The sequence below is a fragment of the Arabidopsis thaliana genome, chromosome 4, assembly GCF_000001735.4.
Source record: "Arabidopsis thaliana chromosome 4, partial sequence".
Classification (NCBI taxonomy): Eukaryota; Viridiplantae; Streptophyta; class Magnoliopsida; order Brassicales; family Brassicaceae; genus Arabidopsis; species Arabidopsis thaliana.
In genome coordinates, this window is record NC_003075.7 from 12,900,287 (window position 1) to 12,920,045 (window position 19,759).

The window sequence follows — 19,759 nt, forward strand, 5'->3', positions numbered from 1 at the left end:
AGACTCCTCTCGTTAACACATGCAGCGGCTGCATGGTGACGCCATTAACACGTGGCCTACAATTGCATGATGTCTCCATTGACACGTGACTTCTCGTCTCCTTTCTTAATATATCTAACAAACACTCCTACCTCTTCCAAAATATATACACATCTTTTTGATCAATCTCTCATTCAAAATCTCATTCTCTCTAGTAAACAAGAACAAAAAAATGGCGGATACAGCTAGAGGAACCCATCACGATATCATCGGCAGAGACCAGTACCCGATGATGGGCCGAGACCGAGACCAGTACCAGATGTCCGGACGAGGATCTGACTACTCCAAGTCTAGGCAGATTGCTAAAGCTGCAACTGCTGTCACAGCTGGTGGTTCCCTCCTTGTTCTCTCCAGCCTTACCCTTGTTGGAACTGTCATAGCTTTGACTGTTGCAACACCTCTGCTCGTTATCTTCAGCCCAATCCTTGTCCCGGCTCTCATCACAGTTGCACTCCTCATCACCGGTTTTCTTTCCTCTGGAGGGTTTGGCATTGCCGCTATAACCGTTTTCTCTTGGATTTACAAGTAAGCACACATTTATCATCTTACTTCATAATTTTGTGCAATATGTGCATGCATGTGTTGAGCCAGTAGCTTTGGATCAATTTTTTTGGTCGAATAACAAATGTAACAATAAGAAATTGCAAATTCTAGGGAACATTTGGTTAACTAAATACGAAATTTGACCTAGCTAGCTTGAATGTGTCTGTGTATATCATCTATATAGGTAAAATGCTTGGTATGATACCTATTGATTGTGAATAGGTACGCAACGGGAGAGCACCCACAGGGATCAGACAAGTTGGACAGTGCAAGGATGAAGTTGGGAAGCAAAGCTCAGGATCTGAAAGACAGAGCTCAGTACTACGGACAGCAACATACTGGTGGGGAACATGACCGTGACCGTACTCGTGGTGGCCAGCACACTACTTAAGTTACCCCACTGATGTCATCGTCATAGTCCAATAACTCCAATGTCGGGGAGTTAGTTTATGAGGAATAAAGTGTTTAGAATTTGATCAGGGGGAGATAATAAAAGCCGAGTTTGAATCTTTTTGTTATAAGTAATGTTTATGTGTGTTTCTATATGTTGTCAAATGGTACCATGTTTTTTTTCCTCTCTTTTTGTAACTTGCAAGTGTTGTGTTGTACTTTATTTGGCTTCTTTGTAAGTTGGTAACGGTGGTCTATATATGGAAAAGGTCTTGTTTTGTTAAACTTATGTTAGTTAACTGGATTCGTCTTTAACCACAAAAAGTTTTCAATAAGCTACAAATTTAGACACGCAAGCCGATGCAGTCATTAGTACATATATTTATTGCAAGTGATTACATGGCAACCCAAACTTCAAAAACAGTAGGTTGCTCCATTTAGTAACCTGAATTGCCTCCTGATTCTAGTTGATCCCCTTCAGGGGATATAATACATTGGATTTGGAAGTTTGAAGGATCTTTCTGACATTGCAGAACCCAACAAATCACTCCATTGGTCACCTGAATTGCCTCTGATCCTATACCCTTCTTTCACCATCTCCTCTCTCTTCTCTGACTTGTACATGGTCGCTGTTTTGTTCCGATCATCCAACGATCTATTAACATTAAGCAGCAAACCAAAGCGTCAATCATCCATTCAAACCCAAGATTACAATCCAAGATCAAACAACGTCATGTTACCACAACCATGGATCCAGATCAATAGTTGGTTAAAAACTGTATGAGCTACATTGTAATGGAGGTCCAAAAGTAGAGTATGCATACCTCAGAATAAGCTTGTCCCAGTTATGGAAACCGGCATTGCGCAGGTTTTCGACAGTGATAACCCGGTGGTTCTCTCTACGCCCTGTAAGCAAGATAACTTTGTACCCCAAATGTATAACCTTTTGGTAAAGCTTCAAGCTTGGTGCTATAGCAGGTGCTATCCCTTTCTCTACCCACATATCAAACTTTGAATGATCAAAAACTTCCAACCTGCAAATTCCCAAACAGAACAAACATTCACATTTATCATACATAGACAAACAAGCAAAGAAAAAGACAGACAACAACACATACCTCAAATCTTAACTAATTCGACATAGTAAAAAGACAAATCCATCTATACAATTATCAAGGAACCAACTTTTTATAGCAATGTTGTAAAATGAAAGATTTAAGATAAATTACCCACAACCGTGTTCCATGTAATAAGGAAGATTCGACAATAACGTCTCATCAATATCGAAAATCCAAATGTCTTTCCCGTCACCGTTAGATTCGAAGCTGCTCGCGTAAACCTTAGCTTCTTCGGAGACTCTCTCCACATCGACGACGTAACCTTCACCCATCAGGTAATCTTTCACGTAATCGGCGCATTCAGCTGGAATGGTTTTCCATGGAGCGAGATTGTTTGTCTCCGCCGCGAATCTCCAGCTCGTGCAATGTAGATTGACATTGTCGTTTATGTTCTTGAGCTGGGTTTCGAAGATCAATGGTCGCGCAATGAGATACGAGCTGGAGTTTTCATTGGAGAACGCCAGAGGAATCAAGGAGAAGAGAATGAGATTCACGAGAATCCGCATTGTATATCGCCGGAAACGCCGGGAGAAAAAAAGTTGAGATTTTTTCAATTGGGTCTTCAAGAGATTCAGGACATAAGCGAAATCCGAAGAAATATCAAAGAGAAGAGGAGATTTTCCATTCTCTAATGATGAGGAAGTGGATTATAAGAACCCTAGAAACAGTGAAACATTTCCTCTCAAGGTCCTTTTTTCAACGGAGAAATGAGGATTCTCGGAGAAAAGTTTCTGTTTCTTTTTGGGCAATGGAAAGGAAGAGAGACAAAAAAGACCAAAATACCAAAATGAAAAATAAAGGGCAATGGTTTTGTGTTCTTATTTGGAGGCAAATTAACGGATGGATCCGAATATTCGTTTACAAGATGATTAAGGTTTCGTTTCGGTTTATATTTTTGATTCAGCATGTGTGTAGTAGTAGTACAAAGCAAAACGTCTTGCCGTTTATATATCCACAAAAACGCTACACAGTTTGGCTTACTACTATCGTGTAGACCTCCATTCCATGATGGCTGTGTAAAGAGTATAATTGGGTAAAAGGTTCTTGCTATGCAACGGTGAATCCGTCATCGGCGATGTGTTGTGCTCCTTAAGCCACTCCTCTATCGCATGACGGTCGTATGTGTATCCGTCTGCTGCAACGCACGGCTCGTTCATCACGTCCTGCATTATACCACACAAGCTCACACATTTTCACCACAACACACTGAGATGAGATGTTTCAACATTGAACAAGGTTTTATATAGAGTTTACCTTAAGTAATGGGCAGATGAAATGAGTGGGAGGCTGTGTCGATACGCCGGAAAATGAGTTCCTTGCCTTTTCAGCTACTTTCTTTAGGTTTTCGAGCGCTGGAAGAATCTGATCTTTCAAATCAGGTCTATCTTTCCCGCGTAGCTCTGTACAACACAAAGCTAATGCGGCCAATTCCCGGGTTTCTTCAATCGGCCAGTTACCGGCTTTCTGATCTAAGATCTTAAGGAACTCATCATTACTATCCATTGCGCTCTCAACGAAATGTGTCAATGCAATAGCAGGTTTTGCTGTGAGAAGCTGAAGAAGAATCATTCCAAAGGAGTAGATATCTGATTTCGATGATATCCTTCCAGTGCGCTGATATTCCGGATCAATATAGCATAACGTTCCCACGGGGCTTGTTTGTTTGTATATAGTGAATTTAGTTGATAGAGGATCGACTTGAACCATCGTTGAGAGTCCCACGTCTCCAACTTTGCTGACAAAGTTGTGATCAAGTAAGATGTTTGCAGGTTTAAGATCACGGTGAATGATTGGTTTAGGCTTTGATTTGTGGAGGAAGACAAGAGCCGCTGCAACTTCCCAAGCAATCCTAAACCGCTCAAACCACGGGAGTGGCGGACTGTTGTTGACCTGGAAAAGTCTGTCCTCCAAGCTACCGTTTTCCATGTACTCATAAACTAAAGCACCTTGCTCCGGGCACGCTCCTAGAAGGAGAACCAAATGTGGATGCCTAATCTTGCTCAAGATTTCGAGCTGCAAATTAGAGAGGCCAGTGAGATAAATGTAGACTCTTATCCACAAGAATTGAAATTAAAATCAGAAAACTTCCATATAGTGAAAGGCACAAAATCTCAAACAAAGTTCCTTAAACCAAATTTGAGCTCACTTCCATACCTCTTGTTGGAATTGTTTGGAAAGTTGATTTTCAGCTGACTGCAAAACTTTGACAACTGCAGTTGTATGATGCAGATTACACTTGTAAACAGCTCCGTAAGCTCCCATTCCGATCTTCAGTTCTTCTGAGAATGATGAAGTGGCAGCCATAATTTCTTCCCAAGCAAAGTGCTGATATTGCAGCTGAGGAGACCCGAGAGTGCCCTCGAGCTTCTCTTTCTCTTTAGTATCACGTGCGGATTTCCTTTCGGCTTCTCTTCTCTGCGCAATTTCTCTCTCTGCTCTTTCTCTCATGCTCTCTGCATCTCTCCTTGCCTTCTCAAAATTCTGCTTTTCCTTTTCTGCTAACTCTCGAGCTTCATACTCCTTCAGCTTTAGCTCTTCAAGCTTTATGGCTTCTTCTAACCGACGTTGGTTAAGTTCACCAAGCTGAAACATTTTCAGAAAAGCATTGAGCACAATTTAATAAGTTTCATCAAATGCAAAGATATATGATATTATGAGGCCTTCACCTTTCGAGAAGCATCAAAGGTTTCGGTTTGAGCCACAGCATACATTTCTTGAACGTGTCTAAGCTCAGCTCTCAACTTCTCAACCTCAAAGTTTAGGTTTACCTGAACAAATAATCTTATATTATTCCGATTCACAAGACAATGTCGAAATTAAAACTCCATTTTATACCTGGTTGTCTGTATAGGATTGTTCACTTAGAGCATCAGACATGTTGGAAGCTTGTTGAGAAGCCCGAGAGTGTGTAGTATCGACACCCATGCCACTCCAACTAAACCTAGTACCAAAATTCCCGTATTCACGGTTGCTCGAAGAAGAACTCATAGCTTCTTTTCTCTCCTCATAATCTCTACGCCGAGGAGTCCAACGTGATGTAGTATCTGTGCTGCTTCTATTGATACTTGAAACATCTCTAGCTTCCTCTGCATCCAAAGACATGCACCTGGTTTCATCCGAGCCAACAGAACTCGTTTCCATTGGAACTGATGCCTGTCCTGCAATTGCAGGGAAATGTTGCATTCTCCTGACCGGAAGGGATAGAGGACGAGATTGAGAGTCATGCGCACTTGACATTACATCTGATGAATCTAGAAGAGAAAATGGGGTAACAGAATTAGATATACACACCATTTCTAGTAGAGTATTCACACAAATACATTGATGAGTCATGGACCTGAGGTGGGACCAGAAGAACCGCTTGAAGAATTTGTTCTCTCACTACCATCTTCTCTTATAGTAGCATTTCCGTCTGAGTCTGATGGTCGGACGCATGACAATTTACCTTTTGAAACAACATAGACTGTACAAAAGTTTGGCATCAAAGCTGATATCACCGAGCAAATATCAGCTTTCCTGGAATTTTCAAAACAGATTCATTGGTACACGGAATAGAAAGAACAAAGGTCGAAAGCTAGCAGCAGGGTGGTAGTGTACCTTGAGAAAAAACTACGGGATGAGCCTCCAATGACAATTCTGTCTATTGAATCCCGAGTCACTTCTTCAGCTATTGCGGCTGCCACATTATCTGATTCGATCACAAGAACTTCTACTGCAACCTTTCATTAAGGTAATTCAATGAGTTCATGTAACCTTGAAATTTTCATTAAAGAAGAGCGTAAGATATCTCATTATACCAAAGAAAATACCTTTCTCCGCACGAACAGTTTTGTGTAAGGTTTAAGCATTTCTTCAGACTGCCACAGTATTTCCTGTCTATATGCAGTTACTACATCATCTCGTACCTCGGAAATCGGGATTGCATTTCCCACTTGAGAAGGAGCAAGAAATGTACATCAGGCTTTTTATCAGTTACAATAAGTCTTGATTTTGTTTTACACAACAATACCAAATAGAAAAAAGGGAAACACAGGAAGAAGTCCTGAGTACAAGAAAGAAAGAAACAGAAATACAAGGCATAGTTGGAACTTTACTTGGTGTAGGTACAGAAGTAATCATTGGATGGATGTGAAGCAGCTTGAAGCCAACATTTCCTTCAGTAGCAAATTTTTCGATCGCCCATGTAACTACATATTTGCTTTTACTGCTCCCACTTAGAGCCACAACGACGGTACGAGATGGGGGAGGAGGAGGAGGAGGAGGAAGAGCAAGCTTGTCTGGTGATCTACTCATTGTTAATCTTTTGTGTTCTTGTTTCTATTGACCCTGCACACTACAACCATTTCAGACACTGCAAAACAATGTTCTAAAAAGAGTGTTTTGTTCCTAAAGTAGAGATAACATGAAAGAAAGGGAAAGCTAAAACTCTCCAGTCAGTGGGAATCAACAGACAGTAATTATATTTGAACTCACATAGCTGAATGTTGAATATCAACTCATCAAACCGAAAAGGCAAATAATAATAAGTATTGACAGAATCTAACGGAGGTATACCGATCATGAGATACTCTTAATAGCGTTGAAAGTCAAATGTCTCAGAGTCTAATTTGGACGACCAAAAGGATCGTAAAGCAACAACACTCAACGACCATCGAAGCTAACAAATAGCTAGCTTCTTATAAAGATAAAAAAAAAAACTCAAACTTTCCAATAAAAATGTCAACTTTGAGCACAATGCAATTGCAGAGAATTCGAAAGGTTATGAAACATTGATCAAGTCAATCAAAGGGACCATCTTCAGGGCATAGAGTTAAACAAGAAAACCAGAAATTGAACCTACCTGGTAAATAAAGGATGCGACTTTAGTCAAACCCAATACAAAAATTGAGAGAAGAAATGGTGGAAGCTTCCATTTCACAGAGCAATCAATTTCAGAAAATAAAGAGAGCAGCAGAAGAAGAAGATGAAGACCCACGTTGGTGCTGCTAATCTCAGATACAAACAATGGGTTCTTATAACCAGAGAATCTAAAAAAGATTTGAAAAGAAGCATCAAAAATAATAAGAAAATGAGACAAGTTGGTCATGTTAATGGTCAAAGGAGGATCAGTCCTGGGTATATACTCTTTTGTTCTCTCGCCTGAATTTTCTTCATTATCAGAGTGACAGAAGGAGAGTGTGTTCTAAAAGAAAGAAGTTTTCTCCAACCTTAGGCCTTGACTATTAGTTTAATCATAGTTTATCTCTTAATTCCCTAATTATTTGGTATTTAACTACATTCCTCAACGCCATTATTATATCGAGTTTGGCCATAGTTGCACGCATGATCTATGTCTTCCTCACGTCTTTTTGTCTCCTCCCCTTTATGCATAGTGGAGTGGTACAAGACTTTGGTAGAGTTCACCTACAACATTGGTTCGCATTTGAACCGTGATTTGGCCGGTTCAATTTAAACGCCGGTTTACGAGTTTTAACCTCTGGCTGATTAAGTAACCAATTTTGGCAAAATCCAAAGACGAAGGCAAAACTCTCTGGCTGATCAAGAGGATTCGATTAGGCTCTTTGACCTTGTCAACAAAGACCTTTTAGAATAAAAGCATTCAAAGTATCTATAGAAGCTAAAAACATTAAAAGTTACTTATGGAAAACGAATTGGCATGTCATTGTTCCTTGATGATTGATGATAAAAGGTGGAAAAAACTCGAATTTTAAACTTGTCTTGTCTCGACGCTAAAATCTTCATCCCCTGTAGTCATTCATCATGAAATATTCGATCAGGACACATTATTTTCAAATTTCAATTATCTAATATCTCTATAAACTTAAAATCTATTATTATTTTCTTATGTTGATTCTCCTTTTTTCCGTACGAAATGTCTTCCCACTTTCAAATTGGTTTTGGAGTTTTCATGCTCTTGAGTCTAGTATTCGTATTACTATTGTGTATTCTGAATGTAAACGACTAGTGTTCAGGTCAATATATCAATGATTATTTTCTCCATTCTCGTTTTGTTTGATGCAAAAACTAAAGAACAAATTCTGTCAAAAATATAAGAATATATATCAATATTGTGTTGCACTACATAATATTCTTTTTACTATGAATGGCCATCTTTTTTTAAGAAAAAAATGGACGAAAAAGGCAGAGTTTGTCCAATGAAAACTGGATAAATGACATTAGTAAATAGCAAATGACATATAATTTATTTATAACTTATTAATAGGAAATTTGCAAATGGGTATTTTCTTACAATTTGTTTCTTTTGTTGTGTGTGTGGTCAAGATCTTCTTTTAATACATGATCGAGTGTAGAAACTCTAATTATATGGCGATGATGAAATTTGATAGTGGAAGAACTTTTAAATATGATAATTTACAATGTTGAATTAGATACAAATATCTTAATTTATTAATGGCTGAAATGACTTGATTTATTAATTACATAAAGGTTTAAATGCAAAAGTAACCTTTGTGTACACATTTGTTTTGAATAGTTTACAAAGTTACTCTAAAATAATCTGCTTTGTAATATGAAAATATCATTTTTTGGTAAAGAATGATATTGAAAACATGTTTGCAAAACAACAGACTTACCTGTCAGATACATACACACATCAACTTAAACATAGTTTGACCACACTAAAAATGCCTATGTTCGTTGACATTCACGAACAAAAGAAAAACTATTTACCCATAAATTCCGTGAAATTTTTGTCTAACTATGATAAAAATCCATTATTTTGGATTAAAATTCAAATAAAATCCAATTGAAAACGCTACCGAAACTCAAAATGAAAAAGACCTACAAATATGTTTTGGTTTATATAAACCCATACATATGTTACACGGAAAAAAAGAAAACTACTATTACGTACTGGTTTTAGACTTTTAGGTTTTTAACCACATCCAAATTATCCAAATTGAATATGAAATTTTATGATTTGATCTATGTACACCTTTAGTTATAATAAAGCATAGTCTCTTTTTTTTTTATTATGTTTTTATTTCGTTTTTGGAAACTCATATGCTGACGTACCAAATAAATTTGGGATATATAATCCAGTATTGAAACAATTATTATTATAACAACAGTGGAGTAGTATTTTAATGCATTTAATGGAAAAAAAGAAAACAGAGTAAACGGATAAGCGTGTCGTGGAGAAGAAGGACCAAAGCAAAGTAAAGAAAGTCATATATTCCTGAAAATCTATAAAAGACATTTCGCATTTATCCACTTCCTCGATTCAATCAAAACTGCTTCAAGTAAAAAGCCTACGAAATAGCATCGGACCAAAAGACAAACTCACCGAGTAAACATACGCAACCTGTCGTGTAAGTAAAAACAATTTGATAGTGATCTCTCTATGTTTGGTGGAGGAAGAGGGCCTATGGGTGGCGGCGGAGGTATGTTACGCGCCGCCGGTCGTGCGATGACGAGGACCGGTGTAGCCAACGGTGGTATTCAAGATCCCTTTGCTTCTTCATCATCATCGTCCACGTCGTCTCCGGCTGGAAACGCCTCTGTTTCGCATGTCCAGAAACAGAGATCTTCTTCTTCTGGGTCGAATAATCTGACGTATTCCGCGGCTTCTGGGTTGTTGTTGAATCTTCCGGTGGCTGCAACCTCCGGATGGAGCGGCGGCGGTCCTTTTTCCTTTGTTAATTCTGGAGGTTATGATGATTTTGAGTGGGTTTCTGAGGAAGAAGATGATTCTCTGTTTGGCTCTGTTCCTTCTGTTGATGAAGTCCAAGATGCTGTTTCTGCTCTCCAGCAGTAATCTAATTTCTTCTCTTTTCTCATTTCACTTGAAAATGTGTGATTCTTTGGATGTGACTATTTGAGTTTGAGTCTTGTGGAAATTATTGTCATAAAATCTCATAAATTGATCACTTTTGAGTGGTAGGTATTAGTTCCCACGAGTTGTCTAAGTAATAGAGAGAGACACGAGAATTGTTATGGACTGCTATAGTGTCTCAAAGTTTAATTGTTTTCTTTCCTGATATGGATGGAATTGTCTTGATTTGATGATCTTGAAGAAGTTTGAAACTCTTTCAGCTGTGTCTCCGTGACCCCACTCAGTTGTTTTGTACTTAAAATACTTTCAAAAGTTGTTTGCTGGTTTATTCATAATAGTAATTGGTCTTTGTTATCTTATGGATTTCGAAATATTTGTGTTCTGTTTACGTGTTGGAGTAACGGTTTTGTTTTATTTTCTTGAAGGGTTTTCGATGCTAGTTCATATTCCCAGCTGGTTAGAGACAAATACGAGTGCTATCCGGAAAATGGTGGTGGAAACCAGAGCCCTATAGCCACAGGGATGGTTCATCAAGTTCCTTCATTCGGGTCGGATTCGGACTGGATGGAGCCATCAATGCATTTATGCCATTCAAGAACGTTAAAGCCTCATGCTTATGATCAGGTTTACAATGCTTTTGACCTACTACGAACCGAACCATCTGTCCAGGTGATACTTTCTTTTGTTTTCTTGATTACACTAAGCTCATGTTTACTTTTTGGTACATGAAGAAAGGGCTTTTTCACATTTTAATGCAGAAAATGGTAGTATCATTGTCGTCTGACAAAGCAGTTTGGGAGGCGGTGATGAACAACGATGTGGTGCGAGAGATTAGGGACTTGTACAACAATGGCATAAGTCAAGGTATAAAGAGATAATGAATTGATCAATCTAAACATTTCATTTGACAGACTTCTCAGGGGACTCAGTTTTTGTATTACAGATGAGGAAAATTCAGAAGACACCCCTAGGGAGAATAACGCAGCAACGGATTTCATAAAGTGGGTATTTGACAACACAATGGTTAAGGCCACGGAAGTGTTTGTGAAAATAACAAAGGTCGTGACCGAGCTCTTCAATTGTTACAATGGTGATGGTGTTAACAACAAGGGGAAAGATGCCAAATTCAACAATTGGCTCGAGGAAAAGCTGACCACTTCGGTCCTGCTATCCATCATCGTTATGCTGGTCGTGATGGTATCCCGAGCCTGCAACTAGTCTTGATCGTTTCAAATTAGCCGACAATACATTTGGTCTTCATCATGCTGCTTGTTTAGCTTTTGTTTCAGGTCATATTGTGGTTTGTTTGATACTACTTTGGTTCTGTACTCCATTGTTGACATTTTAGTAGATTTCGATAATAAGAACACTCTGAATGTGTCAAAATGTTGAGCATTTTCTTTTATCCCAACAACTACTGAATCTCTTATTACAAAAGAAGACACCAAGGAGGCAAGAAGAGTTTTTTTACGATCATAGTTGAAGATTAGTTTGTAGATACAGAATCTAAGTGGTCAATACTACGCTTTTTCACATCCTTGTATGAACAGGACCGGCTATTTCCAGAGCAACCTTCACTTCTGTGTTTCCATGTCTGAAGCAGGGTTCAAAAGAGACTCAACATCGGGAGTAACAGTAACAAACTTCGCTGAAGAACCAATGCGACTGCAGTTCCTCCCTTTGATGTCTATTGCTACCACATCATTAGGGATTTTTGTACCTGGACCTGGCGAGACCTGCATATATGCATAGGACCGAGAGTTAAAAGAGATGAAGAAAAGCTACAAGCGGAGGTGAATTCCAACACAGTTTCAGATATGTGGGTTCACATATAATAATGATGAGACGAAAATGACTTACATCAAAGAGGGCATCTCCAACTTTCAACTTGACAGCACCGCTCTTGTAAACCAGCATTTTGCCCATGAATCCCTCTGGTAAACCTTCAAAAGGGTTGCTTATCCCTGAACTATACTCCCGTACCGATCTCTTGGTGGTTGCTCCTGTCGTTTGCTTCACTACAGGGAGACAGTCTGGGATCTTAAAGATAAACATCTGTTTTTTGCTGTGTTGCACCTGCATGCAGCTCATAAAATACAATCAGTCAAACTCAGTGAAGAGTTCACATGTCTTCAATACCAGTTTCTTTACAAGTTTATTACCGATGTCAGACCGAGTTCTTCTGCGGAGTTGATGGTGTTCTCATCATAATCACGGTTTTTAGCCACCTCCCCAAATTCCTCCTGGTCAAGAAGTTCTAACAACACAAGAAGTAAGATTCAGTTTACAGAAAGAGGGGAAAAATGCAGGCATTTTACAGAGCAAACACATTCACACATCTGAATAGTCGGCGTAAAGCTATTGCAAAGCCGGGAACAAGCATACCTATATCACCAGAGTTAGGCTTTCTCAAAGGAAGAACAGTAGGATAGTAGGAGTTTCTATAATCCTGGCACATAAAATGAGCCAAACCTTATGTCACATAAACCAACATAAGAGAAAATGGGAGGGAAAATCTTTTTCTATCTGAAGATTCTAGTTACCCAAGGTTCAACGTAGTCATCCCCAGTTCTTGTAACAAAATTATGAACCTCTTCTCCATCTTCTTGGGCAGCAGTAACAGACGAAACAGCAGGAAGAATACTAGCAGGAGAAGACGGATTAACATCAGAATTGGGCTTGTCATCTTCTTTAGGAACACCAAAGGACCTTATTGCAAGTGGTGACAAGCTTGGTTGGAATGCAACTTCAGGAGAAGAAGCTGCAAGATTTCAAAAGCTTTTCAAGAACGATATTTAATACTATCACCTTCCACACACATGGTTTTCTAATAACTCATTTACAGAAATTAGATCAAACACAACTCGTTAAAATGAAGAATGCGAGCGAATACACATATAACTTTCAACATACCTTTCGTTTCGGTTTTGGGTCTCCTCTGGCCAGTCAGCAATAACAACAACACAAAAAAGTTTAGTTTTCAACATTGAGCATTTGGATTAAGTAATAGAGATAAGAACTAAGCCAGTATAAGCTACAATGAACATGTTAGGGGTCCTGGACCAACTCATTTCATAGTCACTTAACAAGGCAGTTAAATTGATGCGATCAACAAAAGCTAGCAAAGGAGATGAGGCAGATTCAAAACTAGTAAAGGTCAGAACCAAAAAGAAAATTCCTTGTTAGCTACGATGAAGAAAGCACACCGTTTTGGTATTTCGCATATATCATAATCTAATGTATAAGATTTTGATTATTTTAAGTGAAATTAGGGAAGTTACGATTAAACTGTTAACGAATTTTCGACAAAATTAAATAAGGAAAGAAACTAGAGAGCAAGATTTGAGAACTGAGAAGCTTCTCTACATACGCCGACGATACGTCTGTCAAATTGGCGAGATGCTTTTATATTCTCTTCATCCTCCTCAGCTTCGCTGTGTTTAGAGAAAATTTAAAGCTTTTACATGTATAAGCAGTTAAAGATTTCTACAAGCATAAACAAGAAATGATCGAGGAAGAACGAATTACGTGTTTGAGGTTGGAGCGATCGGAAGACGGCGAGAAGGCCTCGGAGGATTTGGTTGGAACCTCCGCTGACGAGAAATGGAACGGAGTAAGGTCAGTGAAACGCAATTTTCGCGGCAAATTTTTCGAGATTTGAGATGAAATTAGGAAGGAGAACAAGAAGATAGAATCAGTAGAGGTTTACCTTAGACTTTTGTTCGCCTGAATCCATGGCAGAGTCTCGCCGGTAAAAGATTCGGAAACGAGGGAAAAAAAAAAAATTGGGGATTTAGGAAAAAGATGGCTTCGAACCCGAGACCTCTGTAGTACTGAATAGCTGGATAACCAAATGACTTAATAGCGCTTTTAGTAAGTTAAGTCAATCTTTATATTTATAGCTTTGGAAATTACAATTATTATTTTTATACATTCTTTGTGAGAAGTAAACACTTCTACGTGTGTATATGTGATTGGATAGACATTTTTAGATTTCATGTCTAATTTTTTGTATAAGTATATTTTCATTAAGGTGTATGTAGAAATTGCATAACGAAATTTGTAATACACATTAACACATGGCTTCAATCGTATATATCTAGAAGTAGAAGACTGCGTCTTGAATTAGATAGCGAGTTCTGGCATCAACAACAATCCAGTTTGCAAAATGTGCAATGTGATTAACATTTTAATTACATGTCCTAACGTTTGAGTTATTAGAGAAACATTATCTCTGTTCTTCAGTCTTTTGGAGAATATGGACCCTCAAGCTACTCTCCTTTGCCTGTTAAAAGAAAATTATCTCACCATTTTAGCCTATGGAGCTTCCACATCCAAATTGAACCAATAAAAAACAAACCATTCAAGTTATAGATAAAACTACCGGACCGGTCACATATATATAATGAAATTAGGAGATAATGAATTACCGTGAAGAGAGGAATGGATAAAAGGCTCTCGTCCATTTCTTCAAAATATAACAATTCTTGATTGAACATGCCGATCAATTCTGTCAGCTCATAGAGGATTATTTCAACCTGCTGATATTTAATCACCCAAGACATTCTTAAATTAATTTCTTTTACATGTATCTATACAAAAAAAGTTAGGAAAATGATCTGTATAGATAAAGTGGACTTACTCGTGGGAGAAACTTGATGATGACGTCTTCGATCTCGTCCATGACTTCTATAGCTATGACCATTTCTTCATGTATCGACACCATATCTATCTGTAACTTCCAAATTATTAGTTTCTGCTTTCTTGACAAATACACAAAATGTTTATAAACAAATTGGTTTCCCAAAGAGAGAAATTCTAACCGTGGCACCATGTACGAGGGGTAATCGGACAGACAAAGCATGGAGTTTTCGAGTTAGCTTGCTCAACGCTTCGGAGTTTTTTGCGTCTATTTTTGACCACTCATTAAGTAAAGGCATTTGGAGGCTGAGAACTTCACGTACTTTGATATCTTGACGGAGCCTTTGAATTTCAATCAAATTTTCTACAACGTAGTTCCTCATTTTGTATATCCTAAGCCAAACCCAAAACAACTGATCCTGAAACCATTCACAGAAACAAATTAATAGATATTTATAAGATACAAATTTAAATATTTTTCATATAGTTTTTGTACCTCAACGTTGATCTTAAGGTTTGCCATAGTGGCTTCAGTTCTTGCGTTAACAAACCTCCATTGAAGTAATCTGTTTTGAAAAATCCTAAACCGGTGATAATCCTCCTCTTGTACCGGAGATACTTTCTTCTGCGCCATGAAGTACTTCAAAACTCCTGCCACCGCTCCACCGCCACCGCTTCTTATCTTGGCCTTGCTTACGGGTGACTCAGGCGGCGTCATGCACATTGAAGTCGTCGGAGCTGAGCTGGACAGAGGCGTCTTCATAGTCGAAAGTCTTCCAGGAGACAACGCCCACGCCGATGGTGAGCTGGCTCCCGGCTTTACCCCTCTCGATGAAGCGTTACTACGAGGACTACCACGCGTACGTTGCTCCAAGTACCGAGCAAACGACTCTCTGCTTCTACCGTTGTTTATCTCTTGAGATCTTGATGCGCTGTTTCTCGCCGGGATTATGTTCTCGCCGGATTTAGAGTCGGATGATCCGATGGGTCTGGAGGATCTTGTTGTGGACTGTGATCTGGTTATCATCACTCGTTTGCTTGAATTGGAAGGCGAAGAGGAAGAAGATGAAGAAGTAGAAGACGATAACGAGGCGTTTAAGGACACTGGGAGAGAGATTGAAGAGCTTATAGTCCGGCTCCGGTTATTATTGGGCGATGGAGGACGGAGTCTCCGACCGGTGGTTGCCATTTTCTTCTTTAATATATGACGACGGTTAACTATATGACTATATCATACAAGACTTATATTCGGTTTCGTTTCTCGACTCACTTGCCCCTGTCCTTAAGACTCTTATAGTAAAGCTGGAATTATATGGTTCAAGGAATCGTCTAGTCTATATACACTGGTTTGAACAATTGTGATATATAATATAGTTAGGGGTATATTATATTTAATCTGTTAGATAACGGTTGGGGTACTTGAAGATCTGTAGGAGTTGACAGCACGTAGAGGCAGAGGTAAGAACACTTCTGCATGTAGTGTGTCTACATAATAAAATATAGAGTGTATTTTTTACACACACCAAAAAGAGAGATTATAATTAATGTATTATGTCAAAGCATATATGAAGGTCAGCTTAGCTAGAGACACGTCTTTTGTTTATCTCTCGACTAAACAACATGGCGTTTTAATAAAATCAAAACTTAAAAGGTCCAATTCAGAACGGCCCCATAGTATATAGTCTACGTTGAATAAATAAACCTCAAGATAGCGTCAAACTCTTTAGTCTTTACCCAAAAATATTTTTTTTTAAATAACGTCAAAACTCTAAGTCTTGACCTCAACACCAATATATATTTGCCTTCTCCAATATCTGATTTTTTTAATTGTTTATCCGAGTCTTCTTGGTCTTTTCGAATGTTTGCCCGAACCAGACCTTCCCACGTTCGGTGGTTGGTGGCCGCCTCGGCCTTTGGTTGATTTCTGTCCACATTTTGGTCCTTTTCATTCATGTACCATGTTCTAGGGTCATTTGACTTGTTGACCATAAATCTACTAAAACAGGCCTAATACCGATGGGCCGTAGCCCGTTAATAAACAAGACAATTTATATTTGTTTCACTTAGCTTGGGAGCCACGGATCTCTAGAAACATCCAGAGAAATATCAATCTCCCCACTTCTCCAGAACATTCACTCACTGACAATATCCCACCTTCAACACTTAACTCCTGTATATAGTCCTCCCCTGTCTCCAGTTTCGTCGCACACAGTTCTCAGATAAATACTAAACTCACTGTTAAAACTTTCTCAACAAAGCTTCCTGTTTCTCTACAAATGGCATCTGCTCTCGCTCTTAAGAGACTCCTATCATCCTCCATCGCTCCACGTTCCCGTAGTGTTCTTCGTCCAGCTGTTTCCTCTCGCCTCTTCAACACCAACGCCGTTAGGAGCTACGACGACGACGGCGAAAATGGAGACGGCGTTGATTTATATCGCCGCTCTGTTCCTCGCCGCCGTGGTGATTTCTTCTCAGGTAACAAACCAATTGTTTCGCTTTTCCTCCAGATCTATGTCTCTCTGTTGTTAACGTAGCGAAAATCTAGTAAGAAAACAGGTATTAGCTTACACTGAGCTCAAAATCTTGACATGATTGATTGTGTCTTTGTGTAGATGTGTTTGATCCGTTTTCGCCGACGAGGAGCGTTAGTCAAGTGCTGAATCTGATGGACCAGTTCATGGAGAATCCTCTGTTATCAGCTACTCGTGGCATGGGAGCTTCAGGAGCTCGTCGTGGTTGGGATATAAAAGAGAAAGACGATGCTCTGTACCTGAGAATCGACATGCCTGGGCTGAGCAGAGAGGATGTGAAGCTGGCTTTGGAGCAGGACACTCTGGTGATTAGAGGAGAAGGAAAAAACGAGGAAGATGGTGGCGAGGAAGGAGAGAGCGGTAATCGGAGATTCACAAGCAGGATTGGATTACCGGATAAGATTTACAAGATCGATGAGATTAAGGCGGAGATGAAGAACGGAGTGTTGAAAGTTGTGATCCCGAAGATGAAAGAACAAGAGAGAAATGATGTTCGTCAGATCGAGATCAACTAAAAACGTCGACGTTTTTTTCTGTTCTAGTTTTGTTGATAGGTCTTTGAATAAGAAGTGTGTGTAGTTTGGCACGGTCGATGTTGAGTCATGTAGTCTCTAAAGACTAAAAGGTTATATGTTTCTTTCTTGAGACGGTGGTTTTTTGTCTTGCTTAAACCAAAATTTGCATTCCAAATCAAAGCACTAATTAAATAAGTTCCTAATCGTGTATTCTTTTAGCTAACTCGGTCGGTTTACATGCCTTTGTGGTTATGAGACTGGAGCTTATGGAACGTATTTGGGTTTAAAATTTTCTGTAGACTAGGAACTAGGAAGACTTTAAGACGAATTCTGAGGCTGCGTAAGTTGTCGACGGACTGGTCTATTAATAACGCGTAAAAGTGTTAGGCCCGTTCGAGTAGAATAGCGCGTTGGACAGCCCAACTTGAATGAATCGATCGACTTTTATTAAAAAAACAAAAGTAGGGCAAAAAACAAAAAACAGAACCTCGACATTAACCTAAACCTAAGAGCAAAGCAAATCGACGGCGACGGGAAAATAGAACCGCAGATCTCTGTCTCCTCTCTCTCTCGTAACTGTTTGTTCGATGGCACCGAAGAAGGCGGAGGAAGTGGTCGAAAGCCCTCCTGTTTCCAGTGAAGAAGAAGAATCTGGCTCATCTGGAGAAGAATCTGAATCTTCTGCTGAAGTTCCGAAGAAAGTCGAGTCTTCGCAAAAGCCTGAATCTGACTCTGAAGGCGAATCTGAATCGGAGTCCAGTTCTGGGCCCGAGCCCGAGTCCGAGCCTGCTAAGACGATCAAGCTGAAGCCTGTTGGGACTAAACCAATTCCAGAGACGTCTGGATCTGCCGCGACTGTACCTGAGAGTTCAACGGCTAAGCGTCCTTTGAAGGAAGCTGCTCCTGAAGCTATTAAGAAGCAGAAGACATCGGACACTGAGCATGTGAAGAAGCCGATAACTAATGATGAGGTTAAGAAGATTTCTTCAGAGGATGCTAAGAAGATGTTTCAGAGATTGTTCAGTGAGACGGATGAAATCGCTTTGCTTCAAGGTATTATTGATTTCACATCTACCAAAGGAGATCCTTATGAGGATATTGATGCTTTTTGCATTTATGTGAAGAAACTGATCGATTTCGATGCTACCAAAAACCAAATTGTTACTAAACTTCAGAGGTTGAAGAAGAAGTTTAATAATGCTGTGAAGAATTCTCTTAAGAAGGGAAAGACTGAAGATGATATTGAGTTTGCTAAAGATCTTGAGCAAAAAGGTTTTGAATTGTCCAGAAAGATTTGGGGAAGCAATGGTGTTTTGGTTACTGGTAAATCATCAAGGAAGAAAGTTGGAGGAACACCTGCACCGAAAGAGATGAAGTTAGTAGCTCACTCTACTCCCAAGAAACAACAAGAAGAAGCGAAGAAACCGGAAAGAACAGAGGCAAAGGTTGTGAACACAGGTCTCTCCATTGGTAAAGAGATTGCATCGTTCCTCAATGCAGATAATGGGAGTTCTTGTGGTTTGGATGAATCCACATTAACTGCGGTTTGGGCAAAGGTTGCGGATGGAGCTGAGAAGAGAGAAGTGGAGGAGAAATGGAAGAAGCTTAAGGCTAAGCAGTTTGAGCTATGTTTGCAGAGGTCTGGACTCGTGAATGAAACTGCAAAGATGATATTCAAAGCCTATGAATCTTGAGCGGTTTGTCTTTTTACTTTTTTAGTATGCATCTTTGAGTCTTTTTTGTATTGTGCATTTTAGCTTGTGAAACTAATCCTTATGTAAGTCTTTTTTCGTATTTTCTTTATGCCCCTATGTTGGATGTTTGGTTTGGGTATATGACCCTTTTATTTATTACTCTTGTTCGGTTTCTATGATATTAGACAGAAGATGGAATAGCCCTATTAGTTCTTTTATGTTAAAAGCTGTGAAACGACTTAAGCTGTGAAACGACTAGTCAATGTGTGTTATCATATGCATTCCTTGTGAAGTTCAGCTGGTACCGGTCTGCACAGTTAAGAGGCAAACTCATATGTGTTTGCAATTTGCATATTGATAAGATACTAGAATGATACCTGCACCGAGTTAATGTTCTGCAGAATCATGTAGATCGAGTTTCTACCGCTCTCCCTGTCGTGGAGAGATGACAGCGTTTTTTGTCGCATTTTTTTCACATCCTGTTCCAGTGTTC

The 19,759-nt window shown here is 39.3% G+C and overlaps 8 protein-coding genes and 2 long non-coding RNA genes across 12 annotated transcripts; 6 read left to right on the top strand and 4 right to left on the bottom strand.

Moving 5' to 3' along the window:
* The first annotated feature begins 143 nt into the window (after nucleotides 1–143).
* OLEO1 (oleosin 1) lies at nucleotides 144–1,291 on the top strand. The gene is made up of 2 exons (NM_118646.2): nucleotides 144–564; nucleotides 805–1,291. Exons 1-2 carry the CDS (start codon nucleotides 212–214, stop codon nucleotides 971–973), a joined length of 522 nt encoding a protein of 173 aa, NP_194244.1. The 5' UTR covers nucleotides 144–211; the 3' UTR covers nucleotides 974–1,291.
* On the bottom strand, nucleotides 1,248–2,865 carry AT4G25150 (HAD superfamily, subfamily IIIB acid phosphatase). The gene is made up of 3 exons (NM_118647.6): nucleotides 2,202–2,865; nucleotides 1,797–2,006; nucleotides 1,248–1,627 (listed from the first exon to the last, which is right to left on the bottom strand). The coding sequence occupies exons 1-3, from the start codon at nucleotides 2,594–2,596 to the stop codon at nucleotides 1,450–1,452; spliced, it is 783 nt and encodes a 260-aa protein (NP_194245.1). The 5' UTR covers nucleotides 2,597–2,865; the 3' UTR covers nucleotides 1,248–1,449.
* Nucleotides 2,866–2,893: 28 nt separating this feature from the next.
* On the bottom strand, nucleotides 2,894–7,310 carry AT4G25160 (U-box domain-containing protein kinase family protein). The gene is made up of 10 exons (NM_118648.5): nucleotides 6,931–7,310; nucleotides 6,185–6,416; nucleotides 5,900–6,021; nucleotides 5,688–5,809; nucleotides 5,428–5,606; nucleotides 4,926–5,341; nucleotides 4,757–4,858; nucleotides 4,245–4,673; nucleotides 3,345–4,103; nucleotides 2,894–3,253 (listed from the first exon to the last, which is right to left on the bottom strand). Exons 2-10 carry the CDS (start codon nucleotides 6,381–6,383, stop codon nucleotides 3,074–3,076), a joined length of 2,508 nt encoding a protein of 835 aa, NP_194246.2. The 5' UTR covers nucleotides 6,384–6,416; nucleotides 6,931–7,310; the 3' UTR covers nucleotides 2,894–3,073.
* Nucleotides 7,187–7,510, top strand: AT4G07345. Its single transcript, NR_142134.1, has one exon. It is a non-coding gene; the product is annotated as an other RNA (long non-coding RNA).
* A 1,666-nt stretch (nucleotides 7,511–9,176) lies between these two features.
* Nucleotides 9,177–11,294, top strand: AT4G25170 (Uncharacterized conserved protein (UCP012943)). 2 transcript variants are annotated; one of them, NM_001160795.1, is made up of 5 exons: nucleotides 9,289–9,863; nucleotides 10,127–10,171; nucleotides 10,311–10,554; nucleotides 10,644–10,749; nucleotides 10,829–11,294. In NM_001160795.1, the coding sequence occupies exons 1-5, from the start codon at nucleotides 9,454–9,456 to the stop codon at nucleotides 11,101–11,103; spliced, it is 1,080 nt and encodes a 359-aa protein (NP_001154267.1). In that variant the 5' UTR covers nucleotides 9,289–9,453; the 3' UTR covers nucleotides 11,104–11,294. The 2 variants fall into 2 exon arrangements, with proteins under 2 accessions (NP_567716.1, NP_001154267.1); NM_118649.3 differs by lacking the exon at nucleotides 10,127–10,171 and having other exon boundaries at nucleotides 9,177–9,863.
* Nucleotides 11,264–13,753, bottom strand: AT4G25180 (RNA polymerase III RPC4). The gene is made up of 9 exons (NM_118650.4): nucleotides 13,595–13,753; nucleotides 13,414–13,478; nucleotides 13,256–13,319; nucleotides 12,799–12,823; nucleotides 12,429–12,646; nucleotides 12,271–12,334; nucleotides 12,048–12,142; nucleotides 11,746–11,961; nucleotides 11,264–11,621 (listed from the first exon to the last, which is right to left on the bottom strand). The coding sequence occupies exons 1-9, from the start codon at nucleotides 13,619–13,621 to the stop codon at nucleotides 11,460–11,462; spliced, it is 936 nt and encodes a 311-aa protein (NP_194248.2). The 5' UTR covers nucleotides 13,622–13,753; the 3' UTR covers nucleotides 11,264–11,459.
* AT4G07365 lies at nucleotides 13,013–13,213 on the top strand. The gene has a single exon (NR_142135.1). It is a non-coding gene; the product is annotated as an other RNA (long non-coding RNA).
* Nucleotides 13,754–13,896: 143 nt separating the features above from the next.
* QWRF7 (QWRF motif protein (DUF566)) lies at nucleotides 13,897–15,870 on the bottom strand. Of its 2 annotated transcripts, none has more exons than NM_001125581.2 (5): nucleotides 15,023–15,797; nucleotides 14,709–14,945; nucleotides 14,528–14,617; nucleotides 14,316–14,426; nucleotides 13,897–14,170 (listed from the first exon to the last, which is right to left on the bottom strand). In NM_001125581.2, the coding sequence occupies exons 1-5, from the start codon at nucleotides 15,713–15,715 to the stop codon at nucleotides 14,114–14,116; spliced, it is 1,188 nt and encodes a 395-aa protein (NP_001119053.1). In that variant the 5' UTR covers nucleotides 15,716–15,797; the 3' UTR covers nucleotides 13,897–14,113. The 2 variants fall into 2 exon arrangements, with proteins under 2 accessions (NP_001119053.1, NP_194249.2); NM_118651.4 differs by having other exon boundaries at nucleotides 13,923–14,170; nucleotides 14,316–14,423; nucleotides 15,023–15,870.
* Nucleotides 15,871–16,639: 769 nt separating this feature from the next.
* HSP23.6-MITO (mitochondrion-localized small heat shock protein 23.6) lies at nucleotides 16,640–17,824 on the top strand. Its single transcript, NM_118652.3, has 2 exons — nucleotides 16,640–17,001; nucleotides 17,139–17,824. Exons 1-2 carry the CDS (start codon nucleotides 16,803–16,805, stop codon nucleotides 17,570–17,572), a joined length of 633 nt encoding a protein of 210 aa, NP_194250.1. The 5' UTR covers nucleotides 16,640–16,802; the 3' UTR covers nucleotides 17,573–17,824.
* Nucleotides 17,825–17,935: 111 nt separating this feature from the next.
* AT4G25210 (DNA-binding storekeeper protein-related transcriptional regulator) lies at nucleotides 17,936–19,541 on the top strand. Its single transcript, NM_118653.4, has one exon. The coding sequence runs from the start codon at nucleotides 18,160–18,162 to the stop codon at nucleotides 19,264–19,266; it is 1,107 nt and encodes a 368-aa protein (NP_194251.1). The 5' UTR covers nucleotides 17,936–18,159; the 3' UTR covers nucleotides 19,267–19,541.
* The last annotated feature ends 218 nt before the right edge of the window (nucleotides 19,542–19,759 follow it).